Raw genomic sequence first — 26,454 nt, forward strand, 5'->3', positions numbered from 1 at the left:
ATTCGCTATTGGGAGCTGTTTCTCCAAAGAATAGTAATCTGCAGATGAGAAAGTAGCTTTGCTCTAAAACTCCTGTCTTAATCTGTGTGGGTTGCTTTACCAAAATGCCAAAGACTGGGTAGCTTATAAACAACAGAAATTTATTTCTCACAGTTCTAGAGGCTGGAAGTGCAAGATCAGTGTACCACCGTGGTTGGATGAAGGGCCTCTTCCAGGTCACAGACTTTTCCTTGTATCCTCACGTGGAGGGAAGGGACTAGGGAGCTCTGGGGGATCTTTTTTATAAGGACACTAATTTCATTCATGAGGGTTCTACTCTCATGACCTAATCACCTTCTAACACCATCACATTGGGCATTAGGATTCCGACATGTGAATTTTGGGGTGGACACAAACCTTCAGACCATAGCAACCCCAGAGATCTGTGTGATTCACTTATTGGTGCTTCCCTGGGCTCTGTCTATCACCCTTGTTTTCCACAGATGCTCAGAGTATTTCTAGTTATGATAGATCACAAGGCCCAAGTGGTGGAGGAGCTTGCACTGCAGACTGGAATTGTAGCAGAGCCTTTATTATCTCCTTCTCCGCTCAAAACTAGCAAGTTTATGGGCTCCTCAGAAAATGAATTAATGGGACACATTCAAAGGTGGTAAGTATTGCCTCCTAAGTCCTAAAAGCCCACTTTTTTGGTCATAGTGAGTAGACGATGCAATAACTTGTCTTTGACCTGGAGAGATGTCTCCACATGCTGTAGACCATTGAGCCCCAGAAACTTCACTGAGCACTAGTAGGGCCATAGATTTTTATGGGGTTTATCCGCCTCTCATATGCCTTACTAAGTCAACTAAAGTACTTGCTACTAACTGTTCCTCAGGTCCAATTAGCTTAATGTCATTAAAGTACTATACAAGGGTGATGTTTGGTGGGACATCAAGATGATCCACATCTTTGCAGGCTGTTTTATGGCTACGAGCAGATTGTTGGTATAGCTCAAAGGCAAGACAGTGAACGTTTACTGTTTACCCTGATGAGTAAAAGCAACCATGCTGTCGGTTCTTCCAAAGTGATACAGAGAAAATAGCTGCCAGGTCAATAGCAGCTAAGATGCCAGGGCTATGTTGATTTGCTCCAGTAGAGATACTAAATCTTAAATCGCAGCTGCAGTTGGACTCACAACCTGTTTATATTTTATAATCCACAGTTATTCAAGATTTATCACAGTAATTTTCTAATAGTCTACACAGGCCAAGTAGACAGTTTAAATGGGAATATAATGAATTTTATCACCTGTGCACCTTTCAATTTTTTGCTGTTGGTATTAATTTCTATGATTTGATTTTCTATTGATATGGGTTACTATATTGTGAGAGAGGGGACATGCCAGGGACTTCCATTTGTCCCTTGTTATCATAATAACCCTCACTGCACAGATCAGATAGCCAATGTGTGGATTCTGCTAGTCACTAAGCATGTCTATTCTAGTTATACATTTAGAAACTGAAGAAATAATCACAGAGTAGGTCCATAGATATGCCAGGTCACTGTAATTGAATTTGGGCCCAAACTCCATTTATCACCTGACTATCGTAAGCTGAGAGACAATAGCTTTAATTACAAACACAAGTATTGAATTGGGTGATGAGTTTGCAGAGGATTCTGACAGCGAGATGGGAGAGAAGAAGAATGTGTTTCGTATTTAAAGTACAAATTTTTCCTGCATGGGGGAAAACAATAGTTATAAGTTAAAGAATGTGCAGTAGATAGACAAAAATGGGCTTAGAGTGAAGTGAAGCAAAGGCAAGTGTGGTGTTGTGATTCTCTGGAAATAGTGTATGGCTACAGCAGGGAACCAGTTGTGAAGCTGTCCAGGATGCATCCCAGTGGGGTGGATATCTACAGTTTACATCTTATTCCATTAGCATACTGCACACGGGAAGATCTGCAGTAGAAGTAGTCCAGTAGGCCGCCGAAGGGCACAGTGAGCTCAGTAGAACTGGAAGGGAGTGAGGGTGTCCCGGCGGGTAGGAAGGGGTGGGCAGGGCTGATGGCATCTTCAAGGAGGAGCCCGGCTTAAGTTAAAGCAAGGAGTATGGCTTCTCCATTTCTAAAACCCTTATAATCTACTTTTCACAATGCAAATGTGTCATTCTCTCAATAATAGACTATTGGAATCTTGTCTTCCAGTCACGCCATTTTCAGGCAGTCTGTTCTTTTCTCTTGAGTTCCTTTCTCTTTCTCCTCTTTGCCTGCATACTTGTAACTCCTAATTCCCTGTCCGGCTTCCTCCCTCTCATTCTTTAACTATGCCGCTATCAGATTAGCATTCCTCAAATGTCACTTTCAAGTCATTCCTTTGCTTTAAAAATTTTCCTTCCTGCTATTTCCCTGTGATCTCTTTCCTTTTAGTTAGCATGGCCTTTGTGCCAGGTTGTCTGGTACGCAATTCATTTAAAAAATTGGTCGTAGGGTTGACAACTCAGCTCTTCTATCAGTTCCTAGGTCTCAACTTGTCTGGTTCCCTTGCCCTTGGAGCTTAGGGTGCTGCTGGGGTTCTACCTACTTCTCAGGTGGGTTTTCCCTCGTGTACTTGGGCCTTCCCTCAATCCACTTATGTCTGCACCATCACCTTTAGGAAATTCTTTGAAGATTCTGGCTGTGAATGGCACGATTACCTGTTTTTAGAGCTAATGCAATTTCCTGTGGGAATATGCAAAAAAAGGGAAGGAAAATGCTTGGGTTCAACTTGCCAACTTGACCCGAAGTTTACCTTTGTAGTTATAGGGCTCTGGTAGGAAGTTAACATACATTCCTTTTTTCTTCCCATCTCAGTCTCTTTGCTGATTATCCCTCTTCTGCATCATCCTGGGCTCTCCTTTCTCTATTTTCACTATCCTAAGGTGATTTCACCTAATCCAGTGGCTTCAAATACCACCTCTGTGCTGATATGCACCTATATAACCTTTTCCGCACTCCAGGCTTACATTATCTTGACGTATTCAATGGCATGCCCAAGAAGAATCTTCAAGTTAACATATACAAACCAAATCTGCTTCCTAACTCCATCTTCACTCCCATACTTCCCCATCTCATTGACACTCCAAAATGCTCGGTAGCACTCTTTATCCAGTTATTCAAACCCAAACCTCTGAGTACCCCATGTTATTTTTTTTCTTATCACTCAATCCAATTCATGAGCAAATCATATTGACTCTTTCTCCAAAAGATTCCTCACCTCCCCCATTTATCCACTTCTTTCCAGCAAGACTGCCCATACCTTCATCCAAGCCAATAGCATCTTTTCTTGGCTGTGACACCAGCCTCACAACTGGTCTCTCTGCTTCTAGTTTTGCATCTCACTCTCACCCTCTCAAAATTAATTTTCTATACAAAAGCTAGAATAATCTGATGAAAAAACATCTTGGAGTTAGTTAAATTCAAGGCAATCTTGATTATAATATGAAAGCCTAATTTTTCAATGAAAATTCCAAAAAGAAGGTTTTTTTAGGACCATGGTAAATATGTAAATTTTTTAGAAATTTGATGAAATAGACAAATATCCACCTGTAACTCTAAATATTTAATTTGTTACTGTGGTTACACATATGTACTCACAATTACATATATAAAGTAATATACTGATTTAGAATGTTTTTCTGTTCTTGCATTTCATAAGATAAATTTCTTTTTATTTCAACACTCAACATGTGCCTTTTAAAACTGCCTTATTGAGTCTCACCGCAGCATGTTTGACATCAGTTCCTTGAGTTTCTTCTGCATCATCTGGCACAGTGTTCCAGGGTGTATCATCTTCTCTTCCGTTTAAATTATTTCAGAGACAGCACTTTTTGCACCAATTTATGATGCTGTCACTGAAAATTTTGTCTGAATTGCAATTTCTTGTATAACAGTAGACAAGCATTTTTCTTGTGTTTATTTGTAGTGTACATAATTTGATATGATTATTTATTAAGTGCATATATATTTTATTCAGTGCTTTTCATTGTTGTTTGTTGATATTGGGAAGTTTTGTCTGAATAACGTATCTCACCTTTACCAGAAACTAGAAGTCCACTGTCTCCTTTCTTGACGTACTCTCTAGTTGGCAGTCAAGCCACCGTTTTGGTTTTCTTCATCCTTCACTAGTAACTCTTTCTCTATTTCTTTTGCTGGTCCTCCCTCATGACCCAGCTCTTGGGTAGTTCCATTGTTCAGTCCTTGGATATTTACACCCCGGGTGATCTCATTTAGTTTAATGACCTTAAATACCATCCGTCCATGTATCACTTTCAGGTTGATGTCATCAGCTTCGGACCTTTCCTCTGAACTCAGACTTGCATATCAACTGCCAACATGCTATCTACACTTCCATGTCTAATAATGATTTTTCTACCCCAGACTTGCTATTCCAGCAGTCTTTATCCATCTCAATAAATGGTAGCTCTGTTCTTCCAGTTGCAAAGTTGCATGGAGTTAGTCTTGGCTCCTCTCTTTTTTTCACATCTCACATCCAATCAATAGCAAGTCTAATTATTTGTGCCTTAAGGAGATACCCAGAATCTCATCAGTTCACACCATTTCCACACTACCACCCCGGCCAAAGCCACCATAATTTCTCACCTGAACTATTACAGTTGTCTTTTAACTGATCTTCTTATGCTTCTGTAGCCTCTCCTACTCATAGTATCCGGAGGGCTGATTTTAACCACAAACCAGATAATGTCATTCCTTCTTATTAAGAGTAAAATTCAAGATTCTCCCCATGGCCTATAAAGTCTTACAGGGTCTGGAGCCTTTTTATCTCTCTGATCTTTCCTTTCACTGTGCCCTAGTCACACAAGAGCACACCAAGCAAGTGCTTTCCTTTGAGATGTTGCATGTGTCTTCCCAACTGCATGGAATATTTTGCTCTAGTTTGCACGTTGCTTACTTCTTCACTCCTTCTGGTCTCTGCTTCAATGACATCCTGTCAGAGAAGCCTTCTCTGACAAGTGACTAATTGTCTTACTCTTGTTTGATTTTCTCTATAGGACTTATCACCACCTTAATATTTTCTAGTTATTTATTTGTTAATTGTCTATTTCTTCCCCCTTGAATGTGCATTCCAGGACCTGTATCCCCATTAACTAGAAAAGTGCTTAGCACATGGTAGACACTATAAATATTTATTGAATGAATAAATTAATGTCATAATCCTTGTACTCATTGAGCTCATTTTACTCTAGGCACTGCACTGGTATAGGCACTAGTGATGTGAACAAGTCCAGGACATGGCAAGTTTGGCCACAGAAGCATGGGGGTACAGCAGGAGGGCATAACAGAAGGCAGATGAGGGAAGTACAAAGGTGGCTGTGTGTGGAATGAACATAAGGATTCCTATTGCGATGAGAGTAAGAATTGTGGTCAGGTTAGTGGGAATGAATCATAGAGATAAATGGAGGGAAATAGGGGGGCAGTAGATTGGGAAACAGACATGTTCTGGGAAGAAATAATCCTGTTAAAGGTAATGGGGGAAGAAAAGAAGAATGGATCTTATTTATTTGGCATTTACTTGGATTACTGTTCAGATTGTTGGTCTTTTTAACTTGATACCCTTGTAGAACACTCAGAAATATCACCTGCAGTTTTGTTGTAGAGCAATTGTAGAGCATTTATGGACACTGGGCTCAAATGTTTCCACATTTTATTTCCTTCATAGAATGTGAATTCTTTTAGTAACTAATGTTCCCTTGTCAGTAAAGTCAATTTATTCTACTATAGCCTGTGTAAACACATTCTGTAATGGGAGGGCATTGCGGAGAGCATGAGGAAATGGAGCATCATTCTGGAGTTAGTTTTATGTTGCTGTGGATCCCATCAGTCTTTTATTTCTCCCAGCAGAGGTAAAAGATATTTTCTTATGTGTTAACAGTTTGTACTAGTGTTTGACAACTGAGTAGTTTTTGCCTTAAAGAAAAGATATTTCAAACTATCATAATTAAGCAGCACATTATTAAATTTTTAATGGATAATTTAAATTTTAGAGAAAAATTGATTTCTTATAGACAAGCGTGAATTTGCTTTTTTATACTCTGTAAATTTTGGCAGAATTTCTATTGGATTCTCTGTTTCTAGGATCCCTGTTATTTATCTGGAGGATTTCCTGGAATAGGGAAAGAGGTCCACTTTTGAATCATCTCAATCTCTGATTGGATTAAGGTGATACAGGATTATTGTACTCTAGCTGCCTTCCAGAAGCAAATGTAAATCCTGTCTGGAGAAGTCTAATCCTAGGCCTCAAAATATGCTTCCAGTTTTCATGTATAGTCTAACACTCAATAGAAAGTAATCAGGCCTATGAGAGGATAAGATGATATGGTATAAAAACAAGCAAGATAAACCGGTATCCACAGAGGTGACAGAAAATGGAGTTATCTGATAAAGACCTTAAAATAATTATAGTCAGTATATTCAAGGAATTAGAAAGATGAAAATTTCAGTAGAGAACTAGAACTATTAAAACAAACAAAATGAATGTTCTAGAACTGAAAAATACAATAACCGAAAGTAAGAACTCAGTGGACTGGGTTAATGGGAGATTAGACACAGCTGAATAGAAAATTAATATACTGGAGTCACCTGAGATCAGTATAGAGCGATGAGGATGGAAAACATGGAGAAGAACAGAAGAAACATAGGGAAGACAGTGGATTTTAGAGTAAATAGTGTTGATAATTTTGGATATCAATATAGGAAAAAAAATAAAACTTTACCTCTAAGTTACAGTGTACAAAAAGGTCATTTCAGGTAAATTTCATGTTTAAATGTAAAAATATAAAACAATAAAGCCTCCAGTAGATAACAAATGCAAATATCTTCATGACCTTGGAGTAGACCAAGACTTTTTAACAGGACTCGAAAGCACTGTCATAAAGTAAAGTATTGATAAATTGAGTTACCTTAAAGTTAGGAACTTCTGTTCATCCAAAGAAGTCATTAAGAGAGTAAGAAGACAAGCCATAGAGTAGGGGAAGGTATTTGCCACATATATAATCAACAGTGGGCTCTTAACTAAAATATATAAAGAACTGAAGGGCAGATAACCCAATAGAAAAATGAGCACAAGACTTGAACAGGCACTTTACAAAAGTGGTAATCTCCAATTGGCCATTTAACACATGAAAAGATGCCTAACCTTATTAGTCATCAGGAAAGTTCAGTTTGATCACAATGAGATGCCAGTGGATACCCACAAGAATGGCTATAATTAAAAAACCTGATAATGCAGAGTTTTGGGGAGGATGTAGAACAACTGGAATTCTTATGCCTGCCTGCCAGAGTATAAATTGATTTAATATCACTTTGGTAAACTGATCATCAGCAATGTCTATTAAACTGAATCTAGGAATGCTTTGTGATCGAGCAATTCCACTTCCAAGTATATATCCAAAAGAAATGTTTACATGTATCCAACATAAGATATGCTTAGTACTATTCATAAATTGAAACAGCTCCAATATACATCAACAGTAAATGGATAAATTGTGCTATTCACACATTGGACTATACTACGCAGCAACGAAAAAGAACATGATGAATATCAGCAAATAAAATGTCAAGCAAAGCAGCCGTGCTCTCAGATAACTGGTAATGTTTGTTCTGGTCATGATTAAGAGTTGAGGGAAAGACAACCTGTTTTAGAAGTTCTCAGTGCATGGGTGAATTTTGTTGACTTGGAGCGTCACACTAAGATCATCTGTATGGGCATTTTTTAATGTTAACCTTAGCATCAGTATCTCTAGAAAGTTTCTCTTGGGCCACTTAGTTTCACCAGAGAGCATGTGGAGCAATCCAGTCATCAGCCTGAAAGGCTAGGATCTGGCCGCCAGAATCCTGGGAGCCCCTGGGGAAGGGGCCTGGAAGTCTCCGTATTCATTGGGTGGAAATTCACTTAGTCTCCCTGCTTCGTTTGGTGGTCCTCCCTTTGACTTGGCCTGTTTTCTCCCAGTCTAGAAACTTTCTGTTTTTCTTTCTCTAGAGAATAAATCTCCAGGATTCTACCTCAGTACAAGTCTAGTGGCAGTCACTTAGGCTCATTGGGTAGAGGAGGTAATCTAGGGATCAAACTGCTTTTTAGTCAGATTTTGCCGAATGTTTGTTTTTCACCCCTCTTCCTTCACCCTTAGTTTTAGAAGTACCCTTTCAATAAATAGTATCAGGCAAGTGGTTTCCAAGGGGTTATGCACTTGGAAAAACAATGGAATTAGATTCCTTCCTCAATCCAGAAGATAAATCAGTTTCCAGTAGATTGAGGACTTCAATGTGAAAGACAAAAAGGAGAAGAAAGAGAAAGCAGGAAAAAGAAAGGGAAGAGGAAAGATCTAGACCATCTAAATAATGCCTACAAATCAATAACAAAAGATGAAGAACCCAATGGGAGAATGAGCAAAAGACCTGAACAGGTGTTTCACAAAGGAGGAAATGTGAACAGCAAAGAACTATCAAAATACGCTTACCATATTAACAATTATGAAAATTCAAGTCGGGACCACAAATTATAGGTGGGTAAAAATTAAATCTGATACTACTAGATAGTGATGGGATTGTAACTCAGAGGCAACTCGAACTCTGCTGGTGGGAGTAAATTGGGACAACCACTTTGGGAAACAGTTTGACGGTGTCGCGAAGTGGAACATTCGAGCCTCCATTTTTATATCTGTACCCTAACAAACTCTTGCACTTGTACACTAGGAGATAGATGCAGCAGGGTCCATGGGAGCATCATTTGTAAGAACTTCAGTACTCCAAAATGCAGGGGAGTCTGGAGGCAGGATTTTTGACCATGCTGCTTTGTGAATCAGAAACTAAGATGAGAAACAGAGTAGCCTTCTCTGGGAATTTTCGTTTAAGATCTGTGCATTCAAGGAAGCAGTATTTTGAGTTTGTTAGTGGTGGTAATAATAATAATAACAGTCATACAATTGTAATAATAATAATGGTAATTAATAGTAGCAGCTACCATTTCTTGAGTGTTTACTACATGTCATGCCCCAGTCTGTTATCTCATTTAATCTTCACAACAGTCCTACAAGGCAGGTGTTATTATCCCATTTTATAATTAGAAAGCTGAAGCTTTTAAGAGTTTAAGAAATTTGTTTAAGATCACACTAGTAGAAAGTGCTAGAGCTGGGAACCATATACAGATTTGGTTGCTGCCTCTATCGTAATATTGTCAAGTTAAAAGATTGGAAAGAAGGAAAAGAGAAAAAAATCTAGAAATCACAGTGGGCCACAGACCATAATAAAGTGCTGGGTACTGCTGTAGCACTCTTGTTGGTTTATTTCAGCCTGACACTTGGCACTGTGAGAAAAAATAGATCTGTAGATCCTGCAAAGAGTTGTCTGTTTGACTGCGCTCAGCGTTTATCATTTGGTAGGGTATCCTATGTAACTGAGCGTTATATCACCTAAACAAATTTTTTTTTTTGAGAGTTGGCTTTGTGGGGCAATGATGTTACTTCAGGTTTTAAAAACATTTAAATTTGAGTATTGATCATACTCACTGTTCTAAAACCAAAGATATTCAAAAGGTAAAAAATATTCCACCTTATGCTTCATAGCCCCCTATGATCATGGAAAATCAAGCATTATTATTTGCTTATGGCTTATATATCCTTCCAGAATTTTTTTTTTTTTTTAAAGATTGGCACCTGAGCTAACAACTGTTGCCAATCTTCTTTCTTTTTTCTTCTTCTCCCCAAAGCCCTCCAGTACATAGTTTTATATTTTTTAGCTGTAGGTCCTTCTGGTTGTGCTATGTGGGATGCTGCTACAGCATGGCTTGATGAGCAGTGCCACGTGCCCGCCTGTGATCTGGGCCAGCGAAACCCTGGGCTGCCGAAACAGAGTGCACGAACTTAACCACTTGGCCACAGGGCCAGCCCCTAGAGGTTTTTTTATTTAAGCAAATGTGAATATAGACTATATTCCTCTCTTGTTACACAAAAAGCATACTATTTTGAACTTTGCTTGTTTTGCTTAACAACGTATCTTTTACTTCTTTCCATATAATATACAGAGCTTCCTCAATCTTTTTGATAGTTACATTGTAATGATGGACCATATTTTATTTAACCAATCTTCTTTTTCTGGCTACTTCCCTCTCAATTTTTGGCTCTCATAAGCAGGAAAATATGAATATGTGTCATATTATATGTATGCAAGTATATATAGAATAATTTCTTCCTAGAGGTGGAATTACTAGATTTTTAATTTTGAAGATACTGCCAACCTGCTCTCCGTGGGGTTTGCACCAAGTTCCATTTCCACCAGCAATGTGCTAGAATATCAGTATCCTCAGAGTCTTGACGACAGTCTTTGCTATCAAACCTTCTGAATTTTGGCCATCTGAGGGCTAAAAAATATTTTAATGTATATTTCTGTTATTATGGGCAAAGTAGAGCATCTTTTTTGCTTTGGCCATTTATATTTTCTTTTCTGTATACTGCCTTTTTCTATCCCTTGCTCATTTTTTCCCCTTGGTTTGTTAGTTTTTTTTCTAATTGATGTCTGGGAGGCATATATATGTATGTACATATGTGGGTGTGTATACATATTTAATAGCCTTTTGTGATGTGAGTTGTATTTTTCCCCAATGTAACTGTCTCTTTAAAAATATTTCAGCTTTATTGAGGTATAATTGACATATAAAATTATAAGATATTTAAAGTGTACCTTGTGATTTGATATATGTATACATTGTGAAATGATTCCCCTATCTAGTTAATTAACACATCCATCACCTCACATATTTACCTTTTATTTCTGATGAGAATATTTAAGTTCTACTCTCTTAGCAAACTTCAATCATAAAATGTAGTATTATCAACTGTAGTCACCATATTTTACATTAGATCCTGAGAATTTATATATCTCATAACTGAAAGTTTATATCCTTTTATTGACCGCTCCCTATTTCCCCCTCCCCCCAGCCCTTGGCAACCAGTGTTATACTTTCAGCTTTCTATAAGTTTGACCTTTTTTTTTTTTTAATGATTCTGCATATAAATGATACCATGCAGTGTTTATCTTTCTCTGTCTATTTCACCTAGCCTAATGCCCTTAAATTCCATCCTTGTTGCAAATAGGAAGATTTCCTTTTGTATGACTGAATGCTATTCCATTGTATGTATGTGCCACATCTTCTGTATGTATTCATCCATTGATGGACTAAATGGGGAAATATTTTCCTCCAATTTATTTGTCTTTTGACTTTGCTCATGGTATCTTTTTGTAAGCAGCAGTTTTTTTACTTCTTATGTAATCCAGCAGTATAAATGTCAAACGCATTTTGACAGTAGAATTAAGAAAAAGGCTTTGGGAAAAATGAGGACCAAAGAATTATTGTAGAGAACTAGATAGAATCTTATGGCAGTGCCAACAGCAGTATGTATCTATTCAGCTAATAGTTATTGAGCACTTATTTCATGTCTGAGCTCTTATTTCATGTGTAAGCACTTATTTCATGTCAAGAACTGTGCCCAGAAGTGGAAAGATGTTGTGAGCAAAATCAGATATAATCCTCGGCCTTAGGTATTTTTAAATTTACTGGGATGACAAATATTATCGGGTGATCAAAAATATATTATAAAGTTGCAGTTGGGTAAGAGCCTTAATGTATTCTATGCTATGGGACAATATCATGGAGAAATTTAAGGAAGTCAGTGAAAACTGCAGTGAATTATGAAATATGTATGAGTCCACTGGCAGGGAGGGGAGAGAAGATCCATGCAGGCAGAGAGGCAGTAGCTGGAGGAGATAATGAATTTGAGGGACTGAAAGAAGAGCCGTGTGACTGGAGGGGAGAGAAAGGAAGCTGAAGCTGGCTAGGTAGATAGATGGTGGGATATAATCGAGCAGGGATTATGTGAAAGCAAAGAAAGGGCTGATGGATTGGGAGAAAATATGGATTTGATGAGTAGAAATTCCTAGGAAGTTGAGGACCTGTCACAGTAGAAGAACATGCAGATAGGAGCAAGGGCAGATTATGATCGGAGAGGGTGTTTGAAATACTTATCTGGAGGAGATGCAGTTAAATGCCATAGTCTTTAATTTTGTAAAAGCTGTTCTGCAGATGGTGAGACTAGGCAAGGAGATGTCAGGCCATCCATCTTGGGAAGCAGAAAAGGAAGATGGGTTTCCATGGCCCTCGTATTTTCTGGCCCCACTCCTTAGATTGGACTGATGGAACAGGTGCCAACTAACCAAGGGGTTCTTGGAGTTGCTGCTCTTCTCTTGGGAGCTCCAGGGCACAGTGATTGTGTGTGGTACTGCAGATCACAGGGAGCTCCAGGCTCCCTGGCCTGGCCAGGCTGGTCCTGGTCTTTTCACGACATCTTATGTGGCTGAGTTTTGTGCTTTGAGTTCTTTAAGTAGTCTTGATACGTTTGTGCTGATTCATCAATATTTTCTGTGCATTTTGAGCAATGTCATATATTTGTTAAAATATGGCTGGGGCTTTAATCAGTGACTAGAACAGAGGATGCTAACTGGCTTATTTGGAACTTCAACTTTTGATTTGGATTTATCCCCATGCGTTCACTAATAGGGCTCCAAATAATAGTAAGCAAAAAGGCAAAAACATGACTAAATCTAAGACACCACATAAATGCTATGTATTAATATTTCAGTATACTTTGCATATATGTATTAAGTACAAAACCACCTCTTTCCAGTTTACAGTGGGAGTTGATTGGAAGTTCTCTGTGAGAAATAGAAGTTGGGTGGGATGTGTGAGTACCACCGAACGAAAGAGATGGATGATGGCAAGGGAGTATGGAAAGGGAGAGTGCTGTAAAGGGGCTTTTGCATGATGAAATCCGTGAACTCTTTGCCATTTTGAGGTGGGATGAATGGGAATTTGGGAAGATGACTGGTGGGTCCAGCAAAGACGATGAAATGTGGGCCTAAAACTTTTCAACAACACTCCTAAGTATCTAGGGTGATGGCCCCATACGTTCCCTGGTTCTGGGTTGGAAACAGTTGGTTCAGAGGTGAATGTTTACTGAATGCCAGCGGTTTGAAGAAGAAATAAGTTTATTAAATGGCAGATATCATAAAACCAGTGGACAAAAGCACATGTAAAATCCAGTTCAGATAAGGTTGGCTATCTATGTAACTCAGTGTCCAAATGAAACCATTTATTTTTGGATTTAAGTACGCAATTCACTGGAAGAACTGGAATTCATGTGACTTGCCGGAGGTTCCAGGCAAGTTTAATACTGATGACCAACAAAACTGCAGACAGCTTGTGGCTCTACTTAGAATCTTTGAAACACCAAGAGCCGTTTTCCATCCAGATACCTTAGTTTGCCTTTCATCTATCATCTGGAGAGTGTGGTTTCTTTTCATGGGCCAAGGGCAAATAAAATCAGGGCATGTTTTGTAATATATTGGCAGAGATATTCAAAGTTGCCTTATTTTATTTCTGTGTAAACGTTAAGATTTTTCTAAGGCAAAAATGGACTGTGCCTGACTAGTTGCTACAAATCTAAATGTCAACATGATTGGGACTGTGCCCCCTGGAAACACTTGCCTTGGTGGCATTTTCGAACAGATGCTATCAACTGTTTTATCATGAGAGGTAATCTTTTGCACTTTCTGTATGTAGACTGGTGATGTACATCGAGAGAGACAGCAGAAAGACCACTCCAGGCAAGGAGCAGCAGAGCGGCAATGAGTACCTGTCCAAATGCCTGGGCCTTCTCATCCGTCACATCGTGCAGGAACTGCCACGAGTCCTGGGTAAATTGGAGTCACGTCCTCAGGCCCTTTGCTGCTTACCTTTCTGCGACTTGGCTTTTAGGCATCAGCTCTTTTTTATTCTTGCTGGTCTGTTATTGTAGGCGAGTGCAGTGGCTCTTCTTGAATATGTAGTTTTAGGATTGAAGTGTGCCTTATCTGTTTTCATAATTATTTTGCATCAGTGACATGATCGAGGCAATGAGCAGACTAAAGGTTACTTTGAGGTGTTGTCTGTGGTAAACAGGCCATTTCGGAAAATAAAAGGAAAGCATTTTAATTACTTAAAATTTCACTTTCACTATTATTCCGGGTAACTTTTCTAGAGATTTCTTTCTGCCTAATTCTGAAGAAAAAAATTTTCCGTTCAGATTAGAGCCACAAGTTTATTTATTGTTAAAAGAATTTAAAAATGCATAGGGATTAACATTTAATATTCAAGAATTTTAATATTGAAGTTCAAAGTTTGAAAATTTTTTTGGTTTGAAAAATTTAAAATAAAAATATCTAATAGTGATTTGCTAAGGATGCTTATTACTGCTAATCTTTTATTTCATTGTTATTTGCAGAAATTAAAATAGTTTAAGGAATGTGTACAGTTAGTTGAAATCCCATTCCATGCTTTTCCAGCAGATGTAGCTATAAATCAGAAATGTTTAAAATGTTAAATTTGATCCAACTTGTTATGATAAAATATACCTGGAATCGTAAATTCAGAATATTGTCAGAGTAATGAAAATATCTTTATGGCTGATTGACAGTACCTATTTGCTCCTTAATAATACTTTGGGAAATTTTTTGCCTGCTAATGACTGAAAATAGAGCATTTCAAAATTTATTTTAAATCATAAACTTTTAAAAATCTTCAACCTGAAGGCCACAATCTGCTCAGTTGGTAGTTGAGTTTCTTATTACCAGGCCCATCCTGTTTTAGAATCTGATAAGATTCAGATGTCCACAATGCAAGTTTTATTTACTATTGGACTTATCATCCAGTGAGAAGTTTTAGGAATTGATCTCTTTTTACTTCCATCCTATTCTGTTATTAAAACATTGTGATGTATAATGTTTACTTATGATTTTTTAATACTTTTCCTTGTTTATAAAAGTAATAAATTCTCATGGTTGAAATTTGGAAAGTACCAAAAAAAAAAAAAAAGGAAGAAAAATCATTTCTGAAACCACCACTCTATCAAAACCATTTATAAATTCTATTTTAAATTTCTAGATGAGAGATCAAGTTTATATCCATTCTGTCCCCAGAGGCCACAACTCTCTGTTAAAATCTCAATATTTGTGCGTAAAATACACATCTTCTACTCACTGTTTTATTTGGAGATTAATTACGTCAGCAGTCCCATTAGTCCTCAAGCAATGACCAGTGGTCCCTAAGTATTTGTGGTCTTTAACCTCCATGCATGTTACGGGATATGCTTTGCAGGTGACATTCTTACTGCCTTGGCTAACGTTTCTGGTCGTAAACACCCATCAACGGTTCAGGCAAAGCAGCTGAAGACATGTCTACCCCTGATGCCCATAGTGCTTCATCTCGTAACTTCGCAGGTAGTATCTGATTGGGAAAAAATAATATAAATGGGACTGCCTTCTTTGTAAACTGGAGCTGAGAAACGTCAACTCAGACAAGACATTTTCGTTTTTTTTCTTTTCCTGTACATGGCTTTCAGGATTTAATGTGTGGAAACTTTCATCACACAGGTATTTCGACCTCAAGTTGTAACAGAAGAGTTCCTTTTCAGTTACGGAACTGTTCTTGTGAGTAACGCTGAATTTTTCACGTTCGTAATAAAAATGTGACTGTCTCTACTGTCTGTGGAATTTGGTGTCAGAATGAGGTAATTTTAAAATCCTTGTGGTATTTATTTGTCTCTAGGGAAGTGACCTTTTTATATTTTTATCTGTTGACTGTAATAAAATTTGACATTTGGAGAAAAATGCATTCTCTTCTGATAGTGTATTTTGTTCAGAGATGGCTCCTAAGTAGGGTAAATAAGGCGATAGAAAACACTTTCATAGATTTTGGTATTAAGCTTCATGAAAAAATTTAAAATAATAAAACTAGTGAAAGTGGAATGCTGGGAATATCATCATCATTTACTTTAGCTTACATTGTCCAGTTATGTGCAGTGTCTCTTTTTATGATGGTATTTCTCTAAGTTAAGCTCAATTTAACTTTTTATTTAATTTAATTTTGATGAGGTGGGTAGCAGTGAAAAACAAATCATTGCATTATCTTTCACTTCAATTTTTGCTCACAAAAAATAGTCTTTTTGTTCAGGTTGTGGCTCATGAATTGTGTTATCTTTTCCCCTTGCTTGGAATAGTTACAGTGTATATTGTTGATAAGATGGGGAGCTGTACAGAGAGAAAGCTAAGACATCTGTCACCCAGCATCTCCAGTCCTACTTTGATATTAATAATAAACACTGAACTGAGATATTCAAAATGCCGTAGAGTTATCTAGTTAAAGTGAAGTAAACGTCTCAATTTTATTGTTAGTTTGGAATAAAAAAATGATTGTCACCTATAAGTGAGCATATAGTTTTCCAGGAGGTTCATCATAGGGTGAAGTATGAAGTTTTAGAAGTACAAATGTTGAGTCGAGGTCACTGACTTTTTGTAAGACGTGTGTTGAGGCAATGCAGTAGGAGTCCTTTGTACTCAATTTAAAATCTTTACCATCCTGGTGCCTTGAATCTGAAATTTTGCAAAGTACATAATTTTGGTTATACATTCATGAATTATCTTTTTTTTTTTTTTGAGGAAGATCTGCCCTGAGCTAACTGCTGCCAATCCTCCTCTTTTTGCCAAGGAAGACTGGCTCTGAGCTCACATCCATGCCCATCTTCCTCTGCTTTATATGTGGGACGCCTGCCACAGCATGGCTTTTGCCAAGCGGTGCCATGTCTGCACCGAGGATCCAAACGGGCGAATCCGGGGCCTCCGAGAATCGGAACGTGCAAACTTAACTGCTGCGCCACCAGGCCAGCCCCTATCTTCTTCTTTAGTTTGCTATTTAATTTGTTTTTAAGTACAATCTGGGTACCATTTTAGCATGACTATAATTCTGTATTTACAATTCCATTGTGCTACATATTGGTGCCTGAAAATAGCAATTTTGCCCTTGTAGGCCACCTGAGAGTATTTTGGTACAGTGTTTGTTTGTTTAAGGATAGATATAATTGTCCTGTGTTAGTTCTCTTACTTTTTTTTTTTCATACGCAGTACTTTTCTCTGCCTACATTAGCTGAGTGGACTGTAGGCTTTCAAGGAACTGCTCTCCAACGTAAAAGTCTTTATGGGCTTTCAGGAATTACATGTATGTATTTTAGGGAGAACTTATCTGCTCCATGTGATACTATGTTTAGAAACAAGGGAGGAGGCCACACCGAGGTCTGCTCACCTTTTCCCAGGAGTGGGCGTGTTCTTTGTGGGTTAAAGGTGTATTCTGTAGGGTGTTAATGTAGGCCCTGTTAGGGAATGGAAAATAACTTATCTGGTTCAAAGATAATTATGATCTTGAAAAATCTTGAGCATTTCTTTTTTTTCCTCGAAACTCTCATTCAAGTAGAGGGAGTTCAGACAAATAAAATGGAAGAGGTATTTTGGCTCTTTTCAGGCTATTTTCCTAGTTTGAATCCTGGCCAGTCCGAGAATTCTTTTGTTATTTTTCTCATCCCATCTGTTATTTGGTGTTAGCTGTGTGTCTATCTTTCTTATACTCAGTGTTGATAGCGCTGATGAAATACTAGTAAAGGGAGAGATGTATTGACTAAAATTAAGGACTTGGATTTAATTATCCACACAGTTCTTATGCATGTTACTATGGACTTGTCGAGAGTTGGATGTTACTTCTATGAGTTGATTCATAATCCAGAAGATGCCACAAATTTTCTTGAAGTCGCAGTGCCCTACTGATGCTACGAGGCACAGTCAACTCATCCAATGTCCTACAGCTCCTTAGAAATTCACAGTGCAGAGCAGCACGTTACAGCCTCTTGGGTTTTCTGCTTTAAAAGAATTCTCTTTAATTTTGCTTAGGCAAAGTTTTCCTGAACTTGTTTGAGAGGTTTTGTTTGTTTGTTTGTTTGTTTTTAGGGGATGGGGGCTGCACAGCTATGAATGTTCTGTAGAATGGCTTTGTGAAACTGTCTGGAGCACAGTGCATCTTCTGTCCTGGTGGCTTGAGGAAACAGTCCATTCATATGTATATTCTTAGCACCGTGTTTTGGAGGCCTTATTGGTCTATCTGGAGATAAATATTATTTTTAGTATTTTTCAAAATGTATCTAGTATAGTCTCTATTATGGCAGGCCTATTGTCCTTTTATATTTTAAAAATGTCTTAATTTGAGATATTCAAGCTTGGTCCACTTGTATTAGCTCTATCCAGCAGCAGTAAGCTGCTGCCAAGAACTTCTGAGGTTCCCACTAACGCAACTCTCCTGGAGCTGTTGGCCTGCCCCGGGTGGGTATGGAGTAGGGGTCAGGGTTGGGGTGATCCCTATACATTAGAAGGGTCCTGAAGGAGCAGGCTGGAGGGGGCGTGGGAATTGTGCTTCCTATTGGCTTCAGGTTTCATACTGGCACCAGGCATGGTTTGCCTGTTTGATCTATAGGCATCTTTATTTTTTTTTGGTAAGAAAATACAGGATACTTCCTATATAAAGAGGCATAAGTATAGGAATTAACTTTTTGTAAACACTTTTTCCCGAGTAAAATGAAGTTTTGGTCCTCTTATATGTTAGAGAGCTAGTGTTTGGAAACAATTCAGTAGGACACTTTAAAATCATTATTAAACTTTCAAAGAGTCCAGGCAAAAGTGGGGTACACAGCTGATAATTGCTGTTTTCAGTTCTTATTGGCAAAAGCAGTGTGTCACCACACGTGTTTCCTTATGCCGTAATAAAGAAAGTTACCTAGGGATACTTGTAGCAGTAAAGCATCTCGGGGGGGGGGGGGGCGGGGGAGGTGGAATTCTGTGATGAATACCATAGTTCTTTTGGGCATCCATTGAACTGGGCTGGGAAACAGGAAGTAATGGCATTAAGGAAGTATGTTCGGGAACTCATGATGTTTATTAACCTAATGTTCACTGTCTTTTTGGTGTCCTTTTGAAAATGCTCTTGATTAATGAGCTGAAGAAGAAGACTTTGTTGTTTTTGTTCTTAAGTTCTGGCCTCATTAGTTTATAAAAGTGCGGTGGTTGTGTGGCGGTTACAGTTTTCTACAAAAAGATATCACGACTCAAATTTTCAAATAAGAGAAATGGTAAAATTATCCTAGTAGATTTTCATACAAGAATAGATTTATAATCTTCATCATTAATAAATCTTTACTCATTGTGGGCATTGAGATAATTATTCAAAGAAAAGGTATAACTTCCTGCCCTCTGTAGATTTTTATTTTAAGTGAATGTTAGTTTGTTGATAGATTTTGATTTCAGTTGTGTAAATAAAGCAGAGAGACTGCAGTTCTATATTTTTAAAGATATCATACTCTATTCTTGCTCATTGCCACACAGATGGTCTTATTATGAGTTTTTTTCCTTCTTTTATGAATCATGAATTCATCTAGCCAATTTGCTACAGGAGCTGATTCTCGGCTTCTTTGAAGTACCAAATGATATTGAAGAGCACTTGCCAGCCCTCCAGGCACAGCTTTCCCTTTTTCCTCGTAGATGGGGCCATTTTCTGCCCCACACTCCTCCACCCAGGGAGCCTAGCTGTGGGAGGGGTCCATCCTTTTGGCTGTCTTGCTAAAACTCCCACCTTTGAAGCTCGCACCATCAGAAGTTAGCTTTCATTACCCCCTGTGCTGTGGTCATCTACAGGTTTCTGTGTCATTGCCCCTCAAAATCTTTTAGCATTGGGCTCACTGTCACTGGGTCCCTGCTGCTCCTGTCATCATTCCTGGAGAATCAGATATCCCTGTGGAGGATCCTGCCAACACCTCAGCCTCTCAGCTCCTTGACCACCTCTCTCCACTTGAGCTTGTCTCTTTCCCTACTCTCCTGACCTTATTATCAGAGTCACGCTATCTGGCCACGACCCCTAATTTTCAGCTTGTTTCCTCTGCTCCTTATCTCCAACAGCTCTTTGATTCCTCTTAGATTTAAATTGGTTTTATCTCTTTCCACTCACCATCCTATCTTCCCATGGCCTGACAACTTCGCTTTTCTCCTTATTCAGCTTAGAGTCCCCTGGTCCAGCCCCCATTACTGCCTCACATACACCCATAACTCCCTTTGTAGTCTCTTCCTCCATTGTCCTCCTCTGGAAAACCCAAATCCTGGTTCAATTAAGTTCTCCACTTACCCTACCCCTGCTTTGAGTGGCTAAATGTGGCTAGAGAAAAACAGGTCGAAAATAACTGATCTCATTTTGAATTCATTACTGCTTATCTCAAGTGAGCCCTCTCTGTAGACTGGTACATCTAATTCATTTTCCTAATTTATATACCTTCACGCTCATCTAGATGACTATTCAAACATTCCCTTTTCTCCTTGAATCTCTAATGCCTCCTACCCTGTCCTCACTCTCACCTGATTAATTCTTATTACACTGAGAATGAAGATGAAGAAATATATCAAAAGACATTAAAATTGGTAAATCTATGAAACATTCAGTAAGGTTTTTTTTTTTTAATATTAAACAGGGGAAGTATAAGGAAGAAAATAAGTTAAAAGAAGTCCATAATTTCACCATCTAGATAACCTTTGTTACATTAAAAAGGAAAAATATTTAATGCATGTCTATGGTTATTAGAAAATCCAACAGTGCAGAAAGGCAGACAATGAAAAGTAAAGGCACACCTCCTGTGTCAGCATCTCTCCCACCAGGAGCCTCTGCCAGTGGCTTCCTGTGATTTCTTCCTTGAAAATTTTTGTTCACATCTATATTTGTGTATTATCTATATATTCTTTTAAAAAATTTATGGGAAAGACTGTAGTATAAATAACATTCTCTGCCTTCTTTCTTTACTTAGTAATCCGTCAACATTTAAGTAGATTTATTTAAGTCAAAAGACATCTTTCTCTGAATTTTTGTATTCAACATCAAATCTGCAGTTATGCAGCAAAAGTTAACATGCCCATTTGAGAATTTTGTGAAATTATTTCAACCACATTGTCATGAAAGGCTTACGTTGCCTCTTTTCATTATTTATTACATTATTTCTTTTTTCAGTCTTTTTTGTTTGTTTAGTCATAGACTGAAAAAAAGAATTCAAAGTATCCTGTTTTACAATTCAATTTTCAAAGAGCATGTGTCTTTAAGATTTTCTCTTATTTTAAAGGTAATTTGACTTTATTTATTTAGATTATAAAATACATGCTTACTTAAGAAGATGTAGGAAATTATAGTGAGATTTGAAGAAAAAATTGCCCTAACTCCACTATTCTCAGAGACAACCATTGTTAACATATTGTTGTTTACTTATAGTGTTTTCAATTCATATATATGCATTTGTATGTAGAAAAACTGTTTATGTATGTATAACATATATATATGACTTATACCAGTACATGTGGTTGAGACTATGCTGTATATATATATATATATATATGGATTTGCATTCTTTTTTCCATTTAACATTGTATCATAAGTATTTTCCCATATCTTTAAAATTCTTTTCCCCCCAACATTTTAATGGCTATGTACTGTACCATTTGTATGAACTGTATACAATTTGATATCATTTCAGCAAAGTTCAAAAATACCCAAATAAACAGTATACTATTTAGGGACACATGTATATATGGTAAAACTATTTAAAAATGCCAAGGACGTGATAAATTCATGATTGTGGTTATCTCTGGAGCAATGACAGGCAGGTGGGATGGGGGAAGCTCAGGTAAGGAATTGGGAATGTCTTAGGTCTTAACTTGGATGGTGGGTTTAAGAGTTTTCTTTATTCTTTATAACATAAAATCTAAACATATGTTCTTTTGTGTATGTTATATATGGTCTTTTATATTTACCAAAAATTTTGAGAAAACCATTGGACGATAGTAGACCCATTTTCTGCTCCAGGCTAGTTACTTGCTTAATTATTTTTTTATTCCAGGGTCATCTTATGTTTTAGTTGCTATTTGATATCATATATAAAATAATATATACACGTTATTTTGTGAGCTAGGGGCCAGAACTCAGTTGCAGTGTCTCCACACATCACTAAAATGAGTGCTTTGCCCGTTATAGCCATGCCCCTGATTGTTTCATTCACATTGTGTTCATGGAGCACCTCCTTTGGCTTGAGCTTTCGGCTCAGAACTGGGAAGCTCACCCAGGGAGTTCACAGCTGAGCTGCTCAGGCCTGCCTCTAAAACCGTGTTGAGGGTCATTCTGCAAGGAGGCACGGGCATGGTGTGTGGGGGCACAGACAAGGGAGTTAGGGTTGGGGTAGGAAGTAGATAGGAGGGGCTGAAAACAGTGGTGACACTTGAAGACAGGCCTTACATTGCCACATCTTGATGAAATTTGCACTCAGAGTGGCTAAGGCTTGACCTTCCTTTGAGAGGACTGTTTCACCTGATTAGGTGCTGTTCTCACTAACTTCCAAGATAGTGAGGAAGTGTGGCATATTGGAAATGGTTGTATATCAATTGGATTATCCTCACTTTTGTAGGTTGATCTTTCTGTGCTTATATTGCTGTTGAATTCATTCCAACATTGTCTCATTGATAGTGATTTGTATATTTAAAAGTGATTATAGTTTATAATACATATACTATTTCTATGATCATATTTTAAAACTATGGTTATAGTATTCGTAATATGTGTATAGTATTTAATGCCTTCTGTGAGTTATTTTATTAAGAATAATAGGTGCAGTTTTCGGCAAAATGTTATGTATATTTTATTTTAGAGTTATTTTGAAATCTCCATTTATTAACATTTTTATTTTTTACAGAGTCATATTAAATCGATAGACTCAGGAGAAACTAACATAGATGGAGCCATAGGTGAGTAGACCATGGGACATTTTACATCTTTGTTTGAGGTACTTTGATATTGTGATTTTGAACATGTAAATAAACACCTATAGTAATTAACTGTATTCCTAGGACTGATGGCATCGGAAGAATTTATCAAGATCACGTTGTCAGCTTTTGAAGCAATAATCCAGTATCCTATTTTATTGAAAGACTATTGCTCTACGGTCAGTTCTGGCAGCTTTTGAAGATTCCTTTCTCTGTACTTGGTAATTCTGTATATAAAGAGACTTAGTTTATGTATCCTTGGCTCATATGTGTTCCTCATATGAAATAACCACTCAGAAAAGCTGCCCCCTTGACTGGATGAACATAAGAAATCCCTTCCTTCCTTGTTGGCTTTTTGGGATTTTCCTTTGCTTGTTATTCTCTTTCCTTTCTGGTCCACACCTCCCCCTCAGCTTGCTCCTTCTTACTTCTTGCCTGATTATTTGCTGTAAACAATAGCACAAACTCTTGGAGCAGCGTTTCTCAACCTCAGCACTATAGGCATTTGGGGATGGACTGTTCCTTGTTGGGGGGATGTCCTGGGCATTGTAGGATGTTTAGCAGCATCCTTGGCCTCTACCCAGTAGATGTGGGTAGCACCCACTCCTCCCCCACTTCCTTGTGACAACCAAAAAGGTCTCTACACATTGCTAGCTGTCTTCTGGGCAGCGAAATTGCCCCCATTTCAGAACCTCTGCCTTGGAGTGATCCTTACATGAGCTGAGACTTTAGAGGAGGGAGGAAAGGCTCTGTGACTGTGTTCTCATCAGCAGAAAGCTCTCAAGAAAAGGAGCCAGGTGAGACAAGAACCACACCAGTCATGTTCGTATTCTCTCTCATGGTTCTAGAGGTTGACTGAGCTCAGCAAGGCAGTTCTCACTCGGGGTCTTTCAGGTGGTTGCAGTCTGTGGTGCCTCAGAATGCAATCATCTGAAGTCTCAGTCACTCACATGTCTGCCTCCAGCTGGGATTCCTCTGGCATCTCTCTCCATCTTTGTGTGGTGTTTCCAGCAGGGTGACTTCAGGGTGGCCTGAGTGCCTACCTGGCAGCTCAGGATTCTAAAGACGCATGTCTCAAGAGAGAGGGGATGATTATTTTTTGAGGGTAGGAAATTTCTACCAACTCTTCATGGTTGTTTTCTTTTCTTTCTTTCTTTGCTCTTCTTGTTTTATTGTAATACAGAAAAGTGCTTTCAAATGTGTGTGGTTTAACGAATAGTAAAGCAAGAGCTTGAGAAATCACCCTTCAGTTAAAAAAAAAACAGAACATTTCTGCAGCCCCCAAATCACCTCGATCACAAACTCTTTCCCTCCTGGAGGGAGGACCACTATCCTGACTTTCATAGTAATCATTCTCGTGCATTCCTTTGTAGGCCTATGTGTGCATTACTAAATAATGTAGATTGGTTTTGCCTGCTTTTGCACTTTGTGCGATACGACATGCATTCATTTGTGACTTGCTTTCTTTACTCAGTGTTGGTAAGACATCCATGTTGTTAAGTATCTTTATGGTTTAAATTTTTACCAGTGTATAGTATCCCATTGTAAAAAGCTGAGTATGTGAATATATTGCAATTTACTTATTTATTCTTGATACATATTAGGTTGCTTCTAGTTTTTGGCATTTATAAACAATAGTGCTATGGATATTCTTTTTTTTTTTTTCTTGAGGAAGATCAGCCCTGAGCTAACTGCTGCCAATCCTCCTCTTTTTGCTGAGGAAGACTGGCCCTGAGCTAACATCCATGCCCATCTTCCTCTACTTTCTATGTGGGACGCCTGCCACAGCATGGCTTGCCAAGTGGTGCTGTGTCCGCACCCGGGATCCGAACTGGCGAACCCCGGGCCGCCCAAGCGGAACGTGTGCACTTAACCGCTGTGCCACCGGGCCGGCCCCTGGATCTTCTTATTTATGTGTTTGGCTCCACATAAGCGTGCATTATTTCTAGGGTACGTGCTTTGGAATGGACTCAGTGGTTATAGGATATATGCAAACTCATTTTGTCTAGAAAATGCCGTAGCGTTTTCCAAAGAGATAGTACCAGTGTGCGTTCACCCCAGCAGTGCGGTATCTGATGTCCTCACCCTCCCAACTCTAGTTATTTCACACTTTTAATGAATCGGTATATAGTGATGTTTCACTGTAGTTTTAAATTGTATGATCGACATGACTAATGAGGCCAAGTAGTTTTTCAAATGTTGGTTGGCCATTTGGGAATACTCTTTTAGGCAGTGCTTCTTCAGGTCTTTCCATGATTTTGGTTTTCTTATCTAGTTTTAGAAGTTCATAATATTTTCTTGCCATCTTTTCGTAGTGTTTGTATAATCTAATAATATATCCTTTTAAAATTTTTACTGTTTATGTTGTTCCTTCTTTTTATTTTCTTGAACAATCTAACCAGAGATTTGTTAGTTTTACTAACTTGATTAAAGAGCCAGTCAGTGTTCAGTTTTGCCGATCTCCTTTATGGTATGTTTCTTTTCTGTTTCATTAATTTCTTCTAATCCTTATCTCCTTTCTTCTTTCTTGGATTTATTTTGCATTTTTTTCTAACTTTTTGTGATAAATATTTAGTTCGTTGATTTTCCTTATTTCTTCCTTTCTAATATATGCATTTAAGATTGTATCTCCTTTTAAGTACTGCTTTAGCTGCATCCGACAAGTTTGGGTATGTAGCGTTTTTATTATCTTTTAGTTAAAAGACTTGCTTTGATTCATGGGTTATTAAGATATATACTTAAATTTTCAAACACATGGACACTTCTTAGTTATTTTTCTATAGTTGACTTCTAGCTTAATTGCTTTGAAGTTAGAGAAATACTCTATGTAGTTTCAGTTTGTTGAAATGTATTGACTTGCTTCATTAGCCCATATAAAATTTTTTTTTGTAGATGTTCTGTATGTATTTGAAAAGAATATGTATTTTGCAGCTCTCAGATGCAGTATTCAATGTATGTGTATTAGGTCAAATTTATTAGTTATCTGCTTCAAATCTTTCATATCCTTGCTAACTTTTGTGTGGTTTTTCTATAAATTACTGTGAGAGGAGTTTGTACAGCCAGTCCTCCGTATCTGCGGGTTCCACATCCACAAATTCAACCAATCACTGATCAAAAGGCCTGCAATGATTGCATCTGTACTGAACACGTACAGACTTTTTTCTTGTTATTATTCCATAAACAATACAGTATAACAACAATTTACATAACATTTACATTGTATTAGTTATTATAAGTAATCAAGATGATTTAAAGTATATAGGAGGATGTGTGTAAGTTATATGCAAATACTATGCTATTTTATATAAGGGACTTGAGCATCTGTGGATTTTGGTATTTACGTGTGTGTGTGAGGGTGTTCCTGGAACAGTCCCCCGTGGATACCAAGGGACAACTAAATCTCCCTTGAGGCTATTAGGAATTTATTTTTCTCGTATAGTTCTGTCAGTTTCTGTTTTATATATTTGAGGCCATGTTATTAGCTGCATGCAAATTAAAAATTATTATGTCATTTTACAAAATTGACCATTTTTATAGTTGTGAAGTGACTTTTATTTCTAGTAATGCTTTTTGCCTTAAGGTCTTTTTTGTCCCATTTTAATATAATCACACATGCTTTCTTTTGCTTAATATTTGCCCGATGTATCTTCTTTCATTCTTTTCCTTCCAACAGCTCTC

At 37.9% G+C, this 26,454-nt stretch overlaps 1 protein-coding gene across 4 annotated transcripts in view; it reads left to right on the forward strand.

Annotated features, from left to right (window-relative positions):
• ULK4 (unc-51 like kinase 4) overlaps positions 1-26,454 on the forward strand; it is a 513,120-nt gene that overhangs the window by 151,730 nt on the left and 334,936 nt on the right. For all 4 annotated transcript variants that reach the window (XM_001917025.6, XM_023620688.2, XM_070237944.1 and 1 more), the window contains exons 23-27: positions 13,646-13,779; positions 15,218-15,339; positions 15,493-15,549; positions 22,707-22,758; positions 22,861-22,955. In XM_001917025.6, the coding sequence (XP_001917060.4) occupies positions 13,646-13,779; positions 15,218-15,339; positions 15,493-15,549; positions 22,707-22,758; positions 22,861-22,955 (460 nt within the window). The remainder of the gene's footprint in view (positions 1-13,645; positions 13,780-15,217; positions 15,340-15,492; positions 15,550-22,706; positions 22,759-22,860; positions 22,956-26,454) is intronic.

The sequence above is a fragment of the Equus caballus genome, chromosome 16 (genome assembly GCF_041296265.1).
Source record: "Equus caballus isolate H_3958 breed thoroughbred chromosome 16, TB-T2T, whole genome shotgun sequence".
Taxonomy (NCBI): domain Eukaryota; kingdom Metazoa; phylum Chordata; class Mammalia; order Perissodactyla; family Equidae; genus Equus; species Equus caballus.